Source organism: Salvelinus alpinus, chromosome 7, assembly GCF_045679555.1.
Source record: "Salvelinus alpinus chromosome 7, SLU_Salpinus.1, whole genome shotgun sequence".
Lineage (NCBI taxonomy): Eukaryota > Metazoa > Chordata > Actinopteri > Salmoniformes > Salmonidae > Salvelinus > Salvelinus alpinus.
The window spans coordinates 72,186,637-72,208,174 of NC_092092.1; the positions used below are offsets into that span (position 1 = coordinate 72,186,637).

The 21,538-nt window shown below is 46.0% G+C and overlaps 1 protein-coding gene across 3 annotated transcripts in view; it reads left to right on the forward strand.

The window, feature by feature from the left end:
* LOC139581629 (glutamate receptor 1-like) overlaps positions 1 to 21,538 on the forward strand; it is a 231,968-nt gene that overhangs the window by 60,843 nt on the left and 149,587 nt on the right. For all 3 annotated transcript variants that reach the window (XM_071411588.1, XM_071411590.1, XM_071411589.1), the window contains exon 4: positions 7,464 to 7,648. In XM_071411588.1, coding sequence (XP_071267689.1) covers positions 7,464 to 7,648 — 185 coding nt within the window. The remainder of the gene's footprint in view (positions 1 to 7,463; positions 7,649 to 21,538) is intronic.

The window sequence follows — 21,538 nt, forward strand, 5'->3', positions numbered from 1 at the left end:
GAAGAAGAGAGTCACACAGGGACAGTCAACAATCACACAGACATATAGACCAGACACAGACTGAGGGAGGAAGAAGAGAGTCACACAGGGACAGTCAACACTCACACAGACATATCGACCAGACACAGACTGAGAGAGGAAGAAGAGAGTCACACAGGGACAGACAACACAAACACAGAAATAATGATATACTGTATCACACGGAGGAGAGAGTTGAACGTGTCTACCGTCTCTAATTTCGGGTCACACTGCCTGTGTCAGGGTATTTGAAAAGCACATGTTTTAGTTGCTTGCTTTTCAGTGCAAACACACCCGGAGAAAAAAATTATGCACCTGTCCACACCAGGTGTGTTTTACCTCCGTCCCTCCCCCTCTCTCGCCTCTTCTCCCCTCCTCCCCTTCTCCTCTCCCAGTCCATCTGTAGCCAATCAGCTATAGCCTACCCATAATGCTGTGCCATCTGTCCAAGGTGTTTAGTGTTTCAGAGCATAACTGTCAAGCTACACTAAACTCTGCGTAAGCTGGCTGTGTGTGTGTGTGTGTGTGTGTGTGTGTGTGTGTGTGTGTGTGTGTGTGTGTGTGTGTGTGTGTGTGTGTGTGTGTGTGTGTGTGTGTGTGTGTGTGCGTGCGTTGTGACTGCTGAGTGATGTCACACTCTCTGAAATAAAGGCAGATTAATGACCACTGTGAGACCTTGGTAAACTGTCACTCTGTCAGTCTGTCTGGACACATAACAGGACTGTGACAGAGGAGATTGGTCCTTGTGATGCATAGTAGCCATGATAGTTAGAGCAACTACTCATGTCCAATGATCCCTTCATCGGCCAGTGAGAGACTGCAGGGCCATTAACCCTGCTGTTTGTATGTTGTTGTGTGGGTTTGTGTGTGTGTATGTGTGGTGTGTATGTATCATTACCCCCCCCCCCCCCTGTAGTAATTGAGTGATGGAATGGAGGGTTCTGGAATCCATATCATCATCCATATTTCCTCCTGTTGCCTGGATACTATTCTCCAGCTGTGTGTCCAAAGGGTTATTTTAAGCCTGTAAGAAAAACCTGTGTTTGTGCGATTATAGTGTGTGTGTTTCTTCTGGTAGGGTGTGTGTGTGTGTGTGTGTGTGTGTCTGTGTGCCTGCAGGTCTTCAGGTCGTTGTAGATGGCACTTTGTTCTTTATCACAGGGCTAAATAGAGATATGCAGACAGGCATCTTTGTCAGAGTAGATGAAAGCAGTCTGTGTTTAGCTCTGCCTCCTTGCTATGCTGATTGGGAGATTCTCCATCCATTGGTATGTAGGGCTGGATGTGGATTAAAGTTGAATGCCTAGGGGAGAGATTTACGTATCCATACATTTATGTATACCTGTACATTCTGTGTGTTCATGCAGGTATTTCTTGTTGGTCACATTTCAGCACCTTGGCATTCAAAAACACTCTTTGTTTATTTCATATTACCATCTGTCTACACAGCCCAAAAAGCTTTATGGTCTAATACATATTACAACTTCTCTTTACAAATATTACTTTTTAAGTGCTTTAACTGGAGAGAGGGTCTGCGTCCCAAATGGCACCCTATTTCCTAAAGTAGTGCACAATACAGGGAATAGGGAAGCAAAACGAGTGGAAGCAGAGATACATCTCTCTGAGTGTTGGCATTTTCTTGCAGTCGCAGGGATTTTAATACTATTTTCACCCAAGATAACACCTGTGTAGATGTGCTATTAAGCAACTGTCGTTAACTAAAGAAATGTAAAAGTCCATTAAAACCCTCATAAATGATATTCACAAAATGGTCCTTCAAAAAAGTTAATATTCTCTCCCTCGCTCTCCCTCGCTCTCCCTCGCTCCCTCTCTCTCCCTCTCTCTCACACTCGCTCTCCCTCACTCTCTCTCTTACTCTCTCTCTCTTGTCTCTCTCTCCGCTCTCTCTCCCTTTCTCTCTTACCCCTTCCTCTCCTCTCTCTCTCTCTCTCCCCTTTCTTGCTCTCTCCCTCTCTTGCTCTCTCGCTCTCTCTCTCTCACTCTCTCTCTTCCCTCTCTCGCTCTCTCTTGCTCTCTCCCCTCTCTCGCTCTCTTGCTCTCTCTCCCCCTGCTCTCTCTGCTCTCTCTTCTCTCTCGCTCTCTCTCTCGCTCTGCTCTCTCTCTCTTGCTCTCCCTGCTCTCACTACCCTCTCGCTCTCCCTGCTCTCTTCTCCCACGTGTCGTTACCTCCATGTGTTAGTCAAGTTAGTTCTTATGAGGGCCAGATTCCAACAGAAAGTTGAGCAGGAAAATATAGTGTTTTCTGTCTGAAACTATAGCTTGAAACAGAGGAGTTCACAGTGGTTCTGAAACGAACCACTCTGAAACAGAGGAGTTGGCCATGGTCCTGAAACGAACCACTCTGAAACAGAGGAGTTGGCCATGGTCCTGAAACAAACCACTCTGAAACAGAGGAGTTGGCCATGGTCCTGAAACTAACCACTCTGAAACAGAGGAGTTGGCCATGGTCCTGAAACTAACCACTCTGAAACAGAGGAGTTGGCCATGGTCCTGAAACTAACCACTCTGAAACAGAGGAGTTGGCCATGGTCCTGAAACAAACCACTCTGAAACAGAGGAGTTGGCCATGGTCCTGAAACTAACCACTCTGAAACAGAGGAGTTGGCCATGGTCCTGAAACTAACCACTCTGAAACAGAGGAGTTGGCCATGGTCCTGAAACTAACCACTCTGAAACAGAGGAGTTGGCCATGGTCCTGAAACTAACCACTCTGAAACAGAGGAGTTGACAGAGGTCCTGAAAGTAGAAGCTCCCTTTATGGTGTTCTCTCCTGTACATAGCAATCAATAGTTTGTGACTGACTGCTGGGTTTGAAACCAGGTCTTCTGAACACAATAGGACTGTATTAGCCCACTGAACTAAAGCCACACTATTCCTCTACTTCTTAGTTTTTCATTCAGATTTTGTGATTTATATTCATCCGTTTTAGCCGTAGTAAATTGCTATTAATCTCCAGTTGTCATGTAGGTATCGCCCCTGACATAAAGACAAGACAGGCACCATGAATAGTGTAGATCGGGTGGCTCAAGGCAGCATCTGTCTGTAGTAAATTTGCATGACATTTTAGTCATTTAGCAGACACTTCTCCAGAGCTACTTACAGTTAGTGCCGTCATCTGAAGAGAACCAGGGGGGACAAACACATATCTGTCATAGTAAGTACATTTGTCCTCAATAAAGTAGCTATCAGTAGAGTCAGAGCTAGAAGGGGGGGGGGGGGGGGTCAAGAGCAAGTGCTGGTTCAGGTGAGGAGGGGGATTATTTAAGGTACTGTTTGAAGAGGTAGGGTTTCAGATGTTTTCAGAAGATGGGCAGGGACTCTGCTGTTCTAGCTTCAGGGGGAAGCTGGTTCCACCATTGGGGTGCTGGGACAGAGAAGAGCTTGGACTGGGCTGAGTGGGAGCTGCCCTCCAGTACGGGTGGGAGGGCCCAGAGACCTGATGTGGCAGAACAGAGTGCTCAGGTTGGGGTGTAGGGTTTGAGCATAGCTTGAAGGTAGGGAGGGGCAGTTCCTCTTGTAAGCACCATGGTCGTGTAGTAGATGTGAGCTTTGACTGGAAGCCAGTGGAGTGTGTGGAGGAGCAGGGTGATATGAGAAAACCAGGCGGGCTGCAGCGTTCTGCAGGGGTTTGATGGCACAAGCGGGGAGCCTAGCCAACAGCGAGTTGCAGATGCTGTGGAGCATGCACTCTGGGAGGGAGACACTGTGGAGTTGTCAACCATGATGGAGAGATCTTTGAGCGGGCAGACCTTCCCCGGGAGGAAGAGAAGCTCCGTCTTGTCCAGGTTGAGCTTGAAGTGGTGGGCCGACATCCAAGCTGAGATATCAAGTGTCACAAACCCCCTTAATCTCAACCTGTCCTCTAAACCATCCAACGGAGCCAGGCATCTATCACCTTTCACCATAACTCTGACTAGATAGACAGCCGCGCATCTATCACCTTTCACCATAACTCTGACTAGTTAGACAGCCAGGCATCTATCACCTTTCACCATAACTCTGACTAGTTAGACAGCCAGGCATCCATCACCTTTCACCATAACTCTGACTAGTTAGACAGCCAGACATCTATCACCTTTCACCATAACTCTGACTAGTTAGACAGCCAGGCATCCATCACCTTTCACCATAACTCTGACTAGTTAGACAGCCAGACATCCATCACCTTTCACCATAACTCTGACTATTTAGACAGCCAGGCATCTATCACCTTTCACCATAACTCTGACTAGTTAGACAGCCAAACATCTATCACCTTTCACCATAACTCTGACTAGTTAGACAGCCAGACATCCATCACCTTTCACCATAACTCTGACTAGTTAGACAGCCAGACATCTATCACCTTTCACCATAACTCTGACTAGTTAGACAGCCAGACATCTATCACCTTTCACCATAACTCTGACTAGTTAGACAGCCAGACATCTATCACCTTTCACCATAACTCTGACTAGTTAGACAGCCAGACATCTATCACCTTTCACCATAACTCTGACTAGTTAGACAGCCAGACATCTATCACCTTTCACCATAACTCTGACTAGTTAGACAGCCAGACATCCATCACCTTTCACCATAACTCTGACTAGTTAGACAGCCAGGCATCTATCACCTTTCACCATAACTCTGACTAGTTAGACAGCCAGACATCCATCACCTTTCACCATAACTCTGACTAGTTAGACAGCCAGACATCCATCACCTTTCACCATAACTCTGACTAGTTAGACAGCCAGACATCCATCACCTTTCACCATAACTCTGACTAGTTAGACAGCCAGACATCCATCACCTTTCACCATAACTCTGACTAGTTAGACAGCCAGACATCCATCACCTTTCACCATAACTCTGACTAGTTAGACAGCCAGGCATCCATCACCTTTCACCATAACTCTGACTAGTTAGACAGCCAGGCATCCATCACCTTTCACCATAACTCTGACTAGTTAGACAGCCAGACATCCATCACCTTTCACCATAACTCTGACTAGTTAGACAGCCAGACATCCATCACCTTTCACCATAACTCTGACTAGTTAGACAGCCAGGCATCCATCACCTTTCACCATAACTCTGACTAGTTAGACAGCCAGACATCCATCACCTTTCACCATAACTCTGACTAGTTAGACAGCCAGGCATCCATCACCTTTCACCATAACTCTGACTAGTTAGACAGCCAGACATCCATCACCTTTCACCATAACTCTGACTAGTTAGACAGCCAGGCATCCATCACCTTTCACCATAACTCTGACTAGTTAGACAGCCAGACATCCATCACCTTTCACCATAACTCTGACTAGTTAGACAGCCAGGCATCCATCACCTTTCACCATAACTCTGACTATTTAGACAGCCAGACATCCATCACCTTTCACCATAACTCTGACTAGTTAGACAGCCAGGCATCCATCACCTTTCACCATAACTCTGACTAGTTAGACAGCCAGACATCCATCACCTTTCACCATAACTCTGACTAGTTAGACAGCCAGACATCCATCACCTTTCACCATAACTCTGACTAGTTAGACAGCCAGGCATCCATCACCTTTCACCATAACTCTGACTAGTTAGACAGCCAGGCATCCATCACCTTTCACCATAACTCTGACTAGTTAGACAGCCAGACATCCATCACCTTTCACCATAACTCTGACTAGTTAAACAGCCAGACATCCATCACCTTTCACCATAACTCTGACTAGTTAGACAGCCAGACATCCATCACCTTTCACCATAACTCTGACTAGTTAGACAGCCAGACATCTATCACCTTTCACCATAACTCTGACTAGTTAGACAGCCAGGCATCCATCACCTTTCACCATAACTCTGACTAGTTAGACAGCCAGGCATCCATCACCTTTCACCATAACTCTGACTAGTTAGACAGCCAGGCATCCATCACCTTTCACCATAACTCTGACTAGTTAGACACACCAACAACCCTGCTGCAAATATGGCATGTGAAATATGTAAAGAGGGTCATATGTATGCATCAGACATCCTCACCAAGAATAGTGATTGCATACAAAAATGCAATTTCTGATTATTCTCTCTAGTGTAGTTGTGATTGGCTGGGTGGAATATTAGCTTAGCTTATAATGTAATTGGTGTAATTTATTATTTGGTTCAGTCATGGCCGCCGCTCTGCTGCTTGTAGAAGCTTTGTTTACCTCCTGGAACAACTGTCTCTCCCCTCCCAGGAAGATTCTGATTGGTCTAACATGATACTGTGTGTTTGTGTGTGGCTCCCACACTCTTTATCTGCAGCCATGATCGATGCATTCCCTAATCGCGTCTTATTTCCTGTCCCTGTGTGTTCTCCCATGATGCTCGTAGCCTGTTCCTCCATTATGCTTTAGATGCTTTTAGCCTATGGGGACAGCTTAATGGAGTGGCCTGGGTGTAATTGGTGCCTCTGAGGGTCTGTGCATTTGCGTGGATGTCTGGGTGTGTGCGTGTGTGTGCAGGGCCAGCCCTAGCCTTGAGCCTTGAGCTTTGGTTGTGGGGCCCCCACCTCTGGGCAAAACATTTTAGTGGCCCCCCTCTTGACGAAGGAGAGAAAAGTTTACATTTAAATTCTACACATTTTGCCATGGGCCATTTAGAAAATGTTGCATTTTTATAACACATTTTTGCCATGGGGAAGACAGCATTTCGTTTTAGTTTTACAGATAATTTCCTGCAATTCTACACATTTCTTAATGACTTATGCCATGTTAATATGATATCTGAGTGAGAATTACGAACAAAATCAATGGGGACCCTCTGGACGTCAGGGCCCCTGGGCATGTGTACTGCGTGCCCGGTTAGTATTGATGATTACTACAAGTTTAGATAGCTGGCTAGACTAATTGACTAATCTAATATATGTTAGCTGACATGGGCTAACTGAGTCACTGTCAGTGACTGACATAACAAGAGAAAAACTGCTGATGCACAAACACATTGTGAAATTGCACCTGGTGTATTCTACTATTCTAACTCTCAGTAGTAAGCTGAGACCCCACCTAAAACAATAAAAGCTTATGCCTGGGGCCGGCCCTGTGTGTGTGTGTGTGTGTGTCTGAGAGTGTGTTTGTGTGTGTGTGGAGGGATTATTCAGAGTAGCAACGAGTGCTGTAACATCATACCTGTACATGGCATCCCAGTCATCATAACTATCCCTCTGGAGACGGTAATCATATATTATATTGCTGTGCTGTCAGAAAGTCGGATGATGGATAGTCCTACTGTATGTTAGCATGACAGATGTATTATTGATGGATAGTCCTACTGTATGTTAGCATGACAGATGTATTATTGATGGATAGTCCTGTCCAGGGCATTTTGGGAATATAATGCCTTTTGGAACACAGCCATAGTTCACCTCTAACCCCTGACCTCTGACCTTTGCCCCTGACTTGTAGGCCTGTCTGTGCTGCAGAAGGTCCTGGACACGGCTGCTGAGAGGAGCTGGCTGGTGACGTCTGTCAACGTAGAGACCATGACGGAGGCCTCATTCCTCAAGGTGTTTCAAGACCTGGACAAGAGGAAGGAGGGACAGATCATCATCGACTGTGAGACCGAAAGACTCACCTCCATCCTCAAAAAGGTAACGAGAGACTGAGAGACTCACCTCATACTCAAAAAGGTAATGAGAGACTGAGAGACTCACCCCATCCTCTAAAAGGTAACGAGAGACTGAGAGACTCACCCCATCCTCAAAAAGGTAACGAGAGACTGAGAGACTCACCCCATCCTCAAAAAGGTAACGAGAGACTGAGAGACTCACCCCATCCTCTAAAAGGTAACGAGAGACTGAGAGACTCACCCCATCCTCAAAAAGGTAATGAGAGACTGAGAGACTCACCTCATACTCAAAAAGGTAACGAGAGACTGAGAGACTCACCTCATACTCAAAAAGGTAATGAGAGACTGAGAGACTCACCTCATACTCAAAAAGGTAACGAGAGACTGAGAGACTCACCTCATACTCAAAAAGGTAACGAGAGACTGAGAGATTGAGCCAGTCATCTCCATCGCTAGTATTGGGCCAGTAATGGCAAAAATGGCAAGCAGTGGTCCATGATTCGTCTGCCATACATAAGCCAGAACTTTGACAGATCTGGGTCAGCCAGAACTAGATTCACATAAAAATGCTGTGCGAATGAGAAAAGTGGGCCTGATATGTGCCATCGTAATTTTGCTTTCTGTGAATTAAATTACATCCAGACATTTGAGAAAGCATTGCTCTGTTGCACGTGTGACATAATTTAAATAAATACCACATAGCCAGCAAAAGAGGGGCGAGAGAAAGACAGAGAGTAATAACAAAAGATAGAAGAGAAGGTAAGAGAGGCAGGTTGATGTGTATTATCAAGAATCTTCCGCTTGATAGGCCAGCTGTAAAGTCAAAATGGGCTATATCATAAATATGTGTAAAAACAAAAATGACCTTTTTGGTTGTTATTTAAGGTTAAGGTTAGGCATTAGGGTTAGAAGTGTGGTTCAGGTTAGGGTTAAGTTAAGGTTTAGGTTAGGGTTTCAGACTTTATGACTTTGTGGTTGTGCCAGAGAGTGACTACTTTGTAGAGCTGCCTCCAGGGCATGATTCCTGACAATAAAGGCCAACCTGTGGAAGAGCTGATCCTCCCAGGCAGTGGGGGTCCAGTGTAGTTTATTAGTCTCAGTGTATTACAGACAGGAGATATAGATACGGTTAGGTTGACATTTGGAGCTGAAGAGAAACACTTACTCTCCACGCTACTGCTGCCTGGGAAGGGTGTATCCTGGCATAGCAATTAATGACACACACACACACACACACACACACACACACACACACACACACACACACACACACACACACACACACACACACACACACACACACACACACACACACACACACACACACACACACACACACATAGGGATGCCCTTAATGATACATGCACGCACGCACACATACAAACACACACGCACCACTACCCCACTCACTCCCCCATACTTATGCGTTCTTCACCCTCCCACACACACACACACACAGAAAGAACAGAGACCTCTATCCCCTCTCTCTCCTCCAACGCTTGGCTCTAGCTGTGTGAAGGCAGTGTCTGGTGTGTGTGAGTGTTATTGATGACCTGGTGTCCACACTTAAGGTAGTTGCATCACTTCTCACCCGTTTACAGCAGCTGAGCCATAGCAGTTCTCCTCTCAGACAGACTCCATCCATCACAGAGGTCTGCACCCTGCTCTCTGCCTCTATAGCAGCCTGTTTGTTATACACATGCACAGGGACGCACACGTGCACACAGAGACACATACACGTATGCAGGCACACAAATGTTAGCATGAACATATCATTCCAAAATCATGCGCATTAATATGGAGTTGGTCCCCCCTTTGCTGCTATAACAGCCTCCACTCTTCTGGGAAGGTTTTCCACTAGATGTTGGAACATTGCTGCGGGGACTTGCTTCCATTCATCCACGAGCATTAGTGAGGTCGGGCACTGATGTTGGGCGATTAGGCCTGGCTTGCAGTCGGTGTTTCAGTTCATCCCAAAGGTGTTTGATGGGGTTGAGGTCAGGGCTTTTTTGCAGGTCAGTCAAGTTCTTCCACACCGATCTCGACAAACCATTTATTTATGGACATCGCTTTGTGCACAGAGGCATTGTCATGCTGAAACAGGAAAGGGCCTTCCCCAAACTGTTGCCACAAAGTTGGAAGCACAGAATCGTCTTGAATGTCATTGTATGCTGTAGCATTAAGATTTCCCTTTACTGGAACTAATGGGCCTAGCCCGAACCATGAAAAACAGCCCCAGACCCTTGTTCCTTCTTCAACAAACTTTACAGTTGGCCCTATGCATTGGGGCAGGTAGCGTTCTCCTGGCATCCGCCAAACCCAGATTCGTCCATCAGACTGCGAGATAGTGTAGCGTGATTCATCACTACAGAGAACGTGTTTCCACTGCTCCAGAGTCCAATGGCAGCAAACATTACACCACTCCAGCCGACACTTAGCATTGCTCATGGTGATCTTAGGCTTGTGTGCGGCTGCTCGGCCACGGAAACCCATTTCATGAAGCTCCCGACGAACAGTTCTTGTGCTGATGTTCCTCCCCAGTGTCTTGGGTATCAGTGTCTCCAGGCCTCATGCCTCTCCATCATCTTCCCCCAGTCTTGGGTATCAGTGTCTCTAGGCCTCGTGCCTCTCCATCATCTTCCCCCAGTCTTGGGTATCAGTGTCTCCAGGCCTCTTGCCTCTCCATCATCTTCTCCCAGTCTTGGGTATCAGTGTCTCCAGGCCTCTTGCCTCTCCATCATCTTCTCCCAGTCTTGGGTATCAGTGTCTCCAGGCCTCTTGCCTCTCCATCATCTTCCCCCAGTCTTGGGTATCAGTGTCTCCAGGCCTCTTGCCTCTCCATCATCTTCCCCCAGTCTTGGGTATCAGTGTCTCCAGGCCTCTTGCCTCTCCATCATCTTCTCCCAGTCTTGGGTATCAGTGTCTCCAGGCCTCTTGCCTCTCCATCATCTTCTCCCAGTCTTGGGTATCAGTGTCTCCAGGCCTCTTGCCTCTCCATCATCTTCCCCCAGTCTTGGGTATCAGCGTCTCTAGGCCACGTGCATCTCCTCGCCGGAGGCTACATTGCGCTGCAGGACATGCCTTGTGCTAGGGTCACCCTTAATAACTAATGCAACTGTCTGCCATGCCTTCCAGCCTGCTACACACACACACACACACACACACACACACACACACACACACACACACACACACACACACACACACACACACACACACACACACACACACACACACACACACACACACACACACACACACACAGGATATGAACTCTCAGAGGAAGGAAATATGTTGGGAATGTGTGAGGTCATGTAAATTCCATGATCAGTTACAGAACCCCCACTCTATCTGTCAGTTACAGAACCAGCACTCTATCTGTCAGTTACAGAACCCCCACTCTATCTGTCATGTACAGAACCCCCACTCTATCTGTCATGTACAGAACCCCCACTATATCTGTCAGTTACAGGACCCCCACTCTATCTATCAGTTACAGAACCCCCACTCTATATGTCAGTTACAGGACCCCCACTCTATCTGTCATGTACAGAACCCCCACTCTATCTGTCATGTACAGAACCCCCACTATATCTGTCAGTTACAGGACCCCCACTCTATCTATCAGTTACAGAACCCCCACTCTATATGTCAGTTACAGGACCCCCACTCTATCTGTCAGTTACAGAACCCCCACTCTATCTGTCAGTTACAGAACCAGCACTCTATCTGTCAGTTACAGAACCCCCACTCTATCTGTCAGTTACAGAACCCCCACTCTATCTGTCAGTTACAGAACCCCCACTCTATCTGTTAGTTACAGAACCCCCACTATATCTGTCAGTTACAGGACCCCCACTCTATCTATCAGTTACAGGACCCCCACTCTATCTGTCAGTTACAGAACCCCCACTCTATCTGTCAGTTACAGAACCCCCACTCTATCTGTCAGTAACAGAACCTCCACTCTATATGTCAGTAACAGAACACCCAATCTATATGTCAGTTACAGAACCCCCACTCTATCTGTCAGTTACAGAACCCCCACTCTATATGTCAGTTACAGAACCCCCACTCTATCTGTCAGTTACAGAAACCCCACTCTATATGTCAGTTACAGAACCCCCACTCTAACTCTCAGTTACAGAACCCCCACTCTATCTGTCAGTTACAGAACCCCCACGCTATCTCTCAGTTACAGATATCCCACTCTATATGTCAGTTACAGAACCACCACTCTATATGTCAGTTACAGAAACCCCACTCTATATGTCAGTTACAGAACCCCCACTCTATCTGTCAGTTACAGGACCCCCACTCCATCTGTCAGTTACAGAACCCCCACTCTATATGTCAGTAACAGAATCCCCACTCTATCTGTCAGTTACATAAATCCCACTCTATATGTCAGTTACAGAACCCCCACTCTATATGTCAGTTTCAGAACCCCCACTCTAACTGTCAGTTACAGAACCCCCACTCTATATGTCAGTTACAGAACCCCCACTCTATATGTCAGTAACATAACCCCCACTCTGTCAGTTACAGAACCCCCACTCTATCTGTCAGTAACAGAAACCCCACTCTACATGTCAGTAACAGAACCCCCACTCTATCTGTCAGTTACAGAACCCCCACTCTATCTGTCAGTTACATAAACCCCACTCTATATGTCAGTTACAGAACCCCCACTCTATCTGTCAGTTACAGAACCCCACTATATATGTCAGTTACAGAACCCCCACTCTAACTCTCAGTTACAGAACCCCCACGCTATCTGTCAGTTACAGAACCCCCACGCTATCTGTCAGTTACAGATATCCCACTCTATATGTCAGTTACAGAACCCCCACTCTATCTGTCAGTTACAGGACCCCCACTCTATATGTCAGTTACAGAACCCCCACTCTATATGTCAGTTACATAAATCCCACTCTATATGTCAGTTACAGAACCCCCACTCTATCTGTCAGTTACAGAAACCCCACTCTATCTGTCAGTTACATAAACCCCACTCTATATGTCAGTTACAGAACCCCCACTCTATCTGTCAGTTACAGAACCGCCACGCTATCTGTCAGTTACAGAAACCCCACTCTATATGTCCGTTTCAGAACCCCCACTCTAACTGTCAGTTACAGAACCCCCACTCTATATGTCAGTTACAGAACCCCACTCTATATGTCAGTTTCAGAACCCCCACTCTATATGTCAGTTACAGAACCCCCACTCTATATGTCAGTTACAGAACCCCCACTCTATATGTCAGTAACATAACCCCCACTCTGTCAGTTACAGAACCCCCACTCTATCTGTCAGTAACAGAACCCCCACTCTATATGTCAGTTTCAGAACCCCCACTCTAACTGTCAGTTACAGAACCGCCACTCTATATGTCAGTTACAGAACCCCCACTCTATCTGTCAGTTACAGAACCCCCACTCTATCTGTCAGTTACATAAACCCCACTCTATATGTCAGTTACAGAACCCCCACTCTATCTGTCAGTTACAGAACCCCACTCTATATGTAAGTTACAGAACCCCCACTCTAACTCTCAGTTACAGAACCCCCACTCTATCTGTCAGTTACAGAACCCCCACGCTATCTGTCAGTTACAGATATCCCACTCTATATGTCAGTTACAGAACCCCCACTCTATCTGTCAGTTACATAAATCCCACTCTATATGTCAGTTACAGAACCCCCACTCTATCTGTCAGTTACAGAAACTCCACTCTATATGTCCGTTTCAGAACCCCCACTCTAACTGTCAGTTACAGAACCCCCACTCCATATGTCAGTAACAGAACACCCACTCTATATGTCAGTTACAGAACCCCCACTCTATCTGTCAGTTACAGAACCCCCACTCTATCTGTCAGTAACAGAACCTCCACTCTATATGTCAGTAACAGAACACCCAATCTATATGTCAGTTACAGAACCCCCACTCTATCTGTCAGTTACAGAACCCCCACTCTATATGTCAGTTACAGAACCCCCACTCTATCTGTCAGTTACAGAAACCCCACTCTATATGTCAGTTACAGAACCCCCACTCTAACTCTCAGTTACAGAACCCCCACTCTATCTGTCAGTTACAGAACCCCCACGCTATCTGTCAGTTACAGATATCCCACTCTATATGTCAGTTACAGAACCACCACTCTATATGTCAGTTACAGAAACCCCACTCTATATGTCAGTTACAGAACCCCCACTCTATCTGTCAGTTACAGGACCCCCACTCCATCTGTCAGTTACAGAACCCCCACTCTATATGTCAGTAACAGAATCCCCACTCTATCTGTCAGTTACATAAATCCCACTCTATATGTCAGTTACAGAACCCCCACTCTATATGTCAGTTTCAGAACCCCCACTCTAACTGTCAGTTACAGAACCCCCACTCTATATGTCAGTTACAGAACCCCCACTCTATATGTCAGTAACATAACCCCCACTCTGTCAGTTACAGAACCCCCACTCTATCTGTCAGTAACAGAAACCCCACTCTATATGTCAGTAACAGAACCCCCACTCTATCTGTCAGTTACAGAACCCCCACTCTATATGTCAGTTACAGAACCCCCACTCTATCTGTCAGTTACAGAACCCCACTCTATCTGTCAGTTACAGAACCCCCACTCTAACTCTCAGTTACAGAACCCCCACGCTATCTGTCAGTTACAGAACCCCCACGCTATCTGTCAGTTACAGATATCCCACTCTATATGTCAGTTACAGAACCCCCACTCTATCTGTCAGTTACAGGACCCCCACTCTATATGTCAGTTACAGAACCCCCACTCTATATGTCAGTTACATAAATCCCACTCTATATGTCAGTTACAGAACCCCCACTCTATCTGTCAGTTACAGAAACCCCACTCTATCTGTCAGTTACATAAACCCCACTCTATATGTCAGTTACAGAACCCCCACTCTATCTGTCAGTTACAGAACCGCCACGCTATCTGTCAGTTACAGAACCCCCACTCTATATGTCCGTTTCAGAACCCCCACTCTAACTGTCAGTTACAGAACCCCCACTCTATATGTCAGTTACAGAACCCCACTCTATATGTCAGTTTCAGAACCCCCACTCTATATGTCAGTTACAGAACCCCCACTCTATATGTCAGTTACATAACCCCCACTCTATATGTCAGTAACATAACCCCCACTCTGTCAGTTACAGAACCCCCACGCTATCTGTCAGTAACAGAACCCCCACTCTATATGTCAGTTTCAGAACCCCCACTCTAACTGTCAGTTACATAAACCCCACTCTATATGTCAGTTACAGAACCCCCACTCTATCTGTCAGTTACAGAACCCCACTCTATATGTAAGTTACAGAACCCCCACTCTAACTCTCAGTTACAGAACCCCCACTCTATCTGTCAGTTACAGAACCCCCACGCTATCTGTCAGTTACAGATATCCCACTCTATATGTCAGTTACAGAACCCCCACTCTATCTGTCAGTTACAGGACCCCCACTCTATATGTCAGTTACAGAACCCCCACTCTATATGTCAGTTACATAAATCCCACTCTATATGTCAGTTACAGAACCCCCACTCTATCTGTCAGTTACAGAAACCCCACTCTATATGTCCGTTTCAGAACCCCCACTCTAACTGTCAGTTACAGAACCCCCACTCCATATGTCAGTAACAGAACACCCACTCTATATGTCAGTTACAGAACCCCCACTCTATCTGTCAGTTACAGAACCCCCACTCTATCTGTCAGTAACATAACCCCCACTCTGTCAGTTACAGAACCCCCACTCTATCTGTCAGTAACAGAACCCCCACTCTATATGTCAGTAACAGAACCCCCACTCTATCTGTCAGTTACAGAACCCCCGCTCTATCTGTCAGTTACAGAACCCCCACTCTATCTGTCAGTTACATAAACCCCACTCTATATGTCAGTTACAGAACCCCCACTCTATCTGTCAGTTACAGAACCCCACTCTATATGTCAGTTACATAACCCCCACTCTAACTCTCAGTTACAGAACCCCCACTCTATCTGTCAGTTACAGAACCCCCACGCTATCTGTCAGTTACAGATATCCCACTCTATATGTCAGTTACAGAACCCCCAATGTAACTGTAAGTTACAGAACCCCCACTCTATCTGTCAGTTACAGAACCCCCACTCTATCTGTCAGTTACAGAACCCCCACTATATCTGTCAGTAACAGAATCCCCACTCTATCTGTCAGTTACATAAATCCCACTCTATATGTCAGTTACAGAACCCCCACTGTAACTGTAAGTTACAGAACCCCCACTCTATCTGTCAGTTACAGAACCCCCACTCTATCTGTCAGTTACAGAACCCCCACTATATCTGTCAGTAACAGAATCCCCACTCTATCTGTCAGTTACATAAATCCCACTCTATATGTCAGTTACAGAACCCTCACTCTATCTGTCAGTTAAAGAAACCCCACTCTATATGTCAGTTTCAGAACCCCCACTCTAACTGTCAGTTACAGAACCCCCACTCTATCTGTCAGTTACAGAACCCCCACTCTATATGTCAGTTACAGAACCCCCACTCTATATGTCAGTAACATAACCCCCACTCTGTCAGTTACAGAACCCCCACTCTATCTGTCAGTAACAGAACCCCCACTCTATATGTCAGTAACAGAACACCCACTCTGTCAGTTACAGGACCCCCACTCTATATGTCAGTAACAGAATCCCCACTCTATCTGTCAGTTACATAAATCCCACTCTATATGTCAGTTACAGAACCCCCACTCTATATGTCAGTTTCAGAACCCCCACTCTAACTGTCAGTTACAGAACCCCCACTCTATATGTCAGTTACAGAACCCCCACTCTATCTGTCAGTAACATAACCCCCACTCTGTCAGTTACAGAACCCCCACTCTATCTGTCAGTAACAGAACCCCCACTCTATATGTCAGTAACAGAACACCCACTCTATCTGTCAGTAACATAACCCCCACTCTGTCAGTAACATAACCCCCACTCTGTCAGTTACAGAACCCCCACTCTATCTGTCAGTAACAGAACCCCCACTCTATATGTCAGTAACAGAACACCCACTCTGTCAGTTACAGGACCCCCACTCTATATGTCAGTAACAGAATCCCCACTCTATCTGTCAGTTACATAAATCCCACTCTATATGTCAGTTACAGAACCCCCACTCTATATGTCAGTTTCAGAACCCCCACTCTAACTGTCAGTTACAGAACCCCCACTCTATATGTCAGTTACAGAACCCCCACTCTATCTGTCAGTAACATAACCCCCACTATGTCAGTTACAGAACCCCCACTCTATCTGTCAGTAACAGAACCCCCACTCTATATGTCAGTAACAGAACACCCACTCTATCTGTCAGTTACAGAACCCCCACTCTATCTGTCAGTTACAGAACCCCCACTCTATCTGTCAGTTACAGAACCCCCACTCTATCTGTCAGTTACATAAACCCCACTCTATATGTCAGTTACAGAACCCCCACTCTATCTGTCAGTTACAGAACCCCACTCTATATGTCAGTTACAGAACCCCCACTGTAACTGTAAGTTACAGAACCCCCACTCTATCTGTCAGTTACAGAACCCCCACTCTCTCTGTCAGTTACTGGACCCCCACTATATCTGTCAGTAACAGAATCCCCACTCTATCTGTCAGTTACATAAATCCCACTCTATATGTCAGTTACAGAACCCCCACTCTATCTGTCAGTTAAAGAAACCCCACTCTATATGTCAGTTTCAGAACCCCCACTCTAACTGTCAGTTACAGAACCCCCACTCTATCTGTCAGTTACAGAACCCCCACTCTATATGTCAGTTACAGAACCCCCACTCTATATGTCAGTAACATAACCCCCACTCTGTCAGTTACAGAACCCCCACTCTATCTGTCAGTTACAGAACCCCCACTCTATCTGTCAGTTACATAAACCCCACTCTATATGTCAGTTACAGAACCCCCACTCTCTCTGTCAGTTACAGAACCGCCACGCTATCTGTCAGTTACAGATATCCCACTCTATATGTCCGTTTCAGAACCCCCACTCTAACTGTCAGTTACAGAACCCCCACTCTATATGTCAGTTACAGAACCCCACTCTATATGTCAGTTTCAGAACCCCCACTCTATATGTCAGTTACAGAACCCCCACTCTATATGTCAGTTACAGAACCCCCACTCTATATGTCAGTAACATAACCCCCACTCTGTCAGTTACAGAACCCCCACTCTATCTGTCAGTAACAGAACCCCCACTCTATATGTCAGTTTCAGAACCCCCACTCTAACTGTCAGTTACAGAACCGCCACTCTATATGTCAGTTACAGAACCCCCACTCTATCTGTCAGTTACAGAACCCCCACTCTATCTGTCAGTTACATAAACCCCACTCTATATGTCAGTTACAGAACCCCCACTCTATCTGTCAGTTACAGAACCCCCACTCTAACTCTCAGTTACAGAACCCCCACTCTATCTGTCAGTTACAGAACCCCCACGCTATCTGTCAGTTACAGATATCCCACTCTATATGTCAGTTACAGAACCCCCACTCTATCTGTCAGTTACAGGACCCCCACTCTATATGTCATTTACAGAACCCCCACTCTATATGTCAGTTACATAAATCCCACTCTATATGTCAGTTACAGAACCCCCACTCTATCTGTCAGTTACAGAAACCCCACTCTATATGTCCGTTTCAGAACCCCCACTCTAACTGTCAGTTACAGAACCCCCACTCCATATGTCAGTAACAGAACACCCACTCTATATGTCAGTTACAGAACCCCCACTCTATCTGTCAGTTACAGAACCCCCACTCTATCTGTCAGTAACATAACCCCCACTCTGTCAGTTACATAACCCCCACTCTATCTGTCAGTAACAGAACCCCCACTCTATATGTCAGTAACAGAACCCCCACTCTATCTGTCAGTTACAGAACCCCCACTCTATCTGTCAGTTACAGAACCCCCACTCTATCTGTCAGTTACAGAACCCCCACTCTATCTGTCAGTTACATAAACCCCACTCTATATGTCAGTTACAGAACCCCCACTCTATCTGTCAGTTACAGAACCCCACTCTATATGTCAGTTACATAACCCCCACTCTAACTCTCAGTTACAGAACCCCCACTCTATCTGTCAGTTACAGAACCCCCACGCTATCTGTCAGTTACAGATATCCCACTCTATATGTCAGTTACAGAACCCCCACTGTAACTGTAAGTTACAGAACCCCCACTCTATCTGTCAGTTACAGAACCCCCACTCTATCTGTCAGTTACAGAACCCCCACTATATCTGTCAGTAACAGAATCCCCACTCTATCTGTCAGTTACATAAATCCCACTCTATATGTCAGTTACAGAACCCTCACTCTATCTGTCAGTTAAAGAAACCCCACTCTATATGTCAGTTTCAGAACCCCCACTCTAACTGTCAGTTACAGAACCCCCACTCTATCTGTCAGTTACAGAACCCCCACTCTATATGTCAGTTACAGAACCCCCACTCTATATGTCAGTAACATAACCCCCACTCTGTCAGTTACAGAACCCCCACTCTATCTGTCAGTAACAGAACCCCCACTCTATATGTCAGTAACAGAACACCCACTCTGTCAGTTACAGGACCCCCACTCTATATGTCAGTAACAGAATCCCCACTCTATCTGTCAGTTACATAAATCCCACTCTATATGTCAGTTACAGAACCCCCACTCTATATGTCAGTTTCAGAACCCCCACTCTACCTGTCAGTTACAGAACCCCCACTCTATATGTCAGTTACAGAACCCCCACTCTATCTGTCAGTAACATAACCCCCACTCTGTCAGTTACAGAACCCCCACTCTATCTGTCAGTAACAGAACCCCCACTCTATATGTCAGTAACAGAACACCCACTCTATCTGTCAGTAACATAACCCCCACTCTGTCAGTAACATAACCCCCACTCTGTCAGTTCCAGAACCCCCACTCTATCTGTCAGTAACAGAACCCCCACTCTATATGTCAGTAACAGAACACCCACTCTGTCAGTTACAGGACCCCCACTCTATATGTCAGTAACAGAATCCCCACTCTATCTGTCAGTTACATAAATCCCACTCTATATGTCAGTTACAGAACCCCCACTCTATATGTCAGTTTCAGAACCCCCACTCTAACTGTCAGTTACAGAACCCCCACTCTATATGTCAGTTACAGAACCCCCACTCTATCTGTCAGTAACATAACCCCCACTCTGTCAGTTACAGAACCCCCACTCTATCTGTCAGCAACAGAACCCCCACTCTATATGTCAGTAACAGAACACCCACTCTATCTGTCAGTTACAGAACCCCCACTCTATCTGTCAGTTACAGAACCCCCACTATATCTGTCAGTTACATAAACCCCACTCTATATGTCAGTTACAGAACCCCCACTCTATCTGTCAGTTACAGAACCCCACTCTATATGTCAGTTACATAACCCCCACTCTAACTCTCAGTTACAGAACCCCCACTCTATCTGTCAGTTACAGAACCCCCACGCTATCTGTCAGTTACAGATATCCCACTCTATATGTCAGTTACAGAACCCCCACTGTAACTGTAAGTTACAGAACCCCCACTCTATCTGTCAGTTACAGAACCCCCACTCTATCTGTCAGTTACTGGACCCCCACTATATCTGTCAGTAACAGAATCCCCACTCTATCTGTCAGTTACATAAATCCCACTCTATATGTCAGTTACAGAACCCCCACTCTATCTGTCAGTTAAAGAAACCCCACTCTATATGTCAGTTTCAGAACCCCCACTCTAACTGTCAGTTACAGAACCCCCACTCTATCTGTCAGTTACAGAACCCCCACTCTATATGTCAGTTACAGAACCCCCACTCTATATGTCAGTAACATAACCCCCACTCTGTCAGTTACAGAACCCCCACTCTATCTGTCAGTTACAGAACCCCCACTCTATCTGTCAGTTACATAAACCCCACTCTATATGTCAGTTACAGAACCCCCACTCTATCTGTCAGTTACAGAACCCCACTCTATATGTAAGTTACAGAACCCCCACTCTAACTCTCAGTTACAGAACCCCCACTCTATCTGTCAGTTACAGAACCCCCACGCTATCTGTCAGTTACAGATATCCCACTCTATATGTCAGTTACAGAACCCCCACTCTATCTGTCAGTTACAGAACCCCCACTCTATATGTCAGTTACAGAACCCCCACTCCATATGTCAGTAACAGAACACCCACTCTATATGTCAGTTACAGAACCCCCACTCTATCTGTCAGTTACAGAATCCCCACTCTATCTGTCAGTAACATAACCCCCACTCTGTCAGTTACAGAACCCCCACTCTATCTGTCAGTAACAGAACCCCCACTCTATATGTCAGTAACAGAACCCCCACTCTATCTGTCAGTTACAGAACCCCCACTCTATCTGTCAGTTACAGAACCCCCACTCTATCTGTCAGTTACAGAACCCCCACTCTATCTGTCAGTTACATAAACCCCACTCTATATGTCAGTTACAGAACCCCCACTCTATCTGTCAGTTACAGAACCCCACTCTATATGTCAGTTACATAACCCCCACTCTAACTCTCAGTTACAGAACCCCCACTCTATCTGTCAGTTACAGAACCCCCACGCTATCTGTCAGTTACAGATATCCCACTCTATATGTCAGTTACAGAACCCCCACTGTAACTGTAAGTTACAGAACCCCCACTCTATCTGTCAGTTACAGAACCCCCACTCTATCTGTCAGTTACTGGACCCCCACTATATCTGTCAGTAACAGAATCCCCACTCTATCTGTCAGTTACATAAATCCCACTCTATATGTC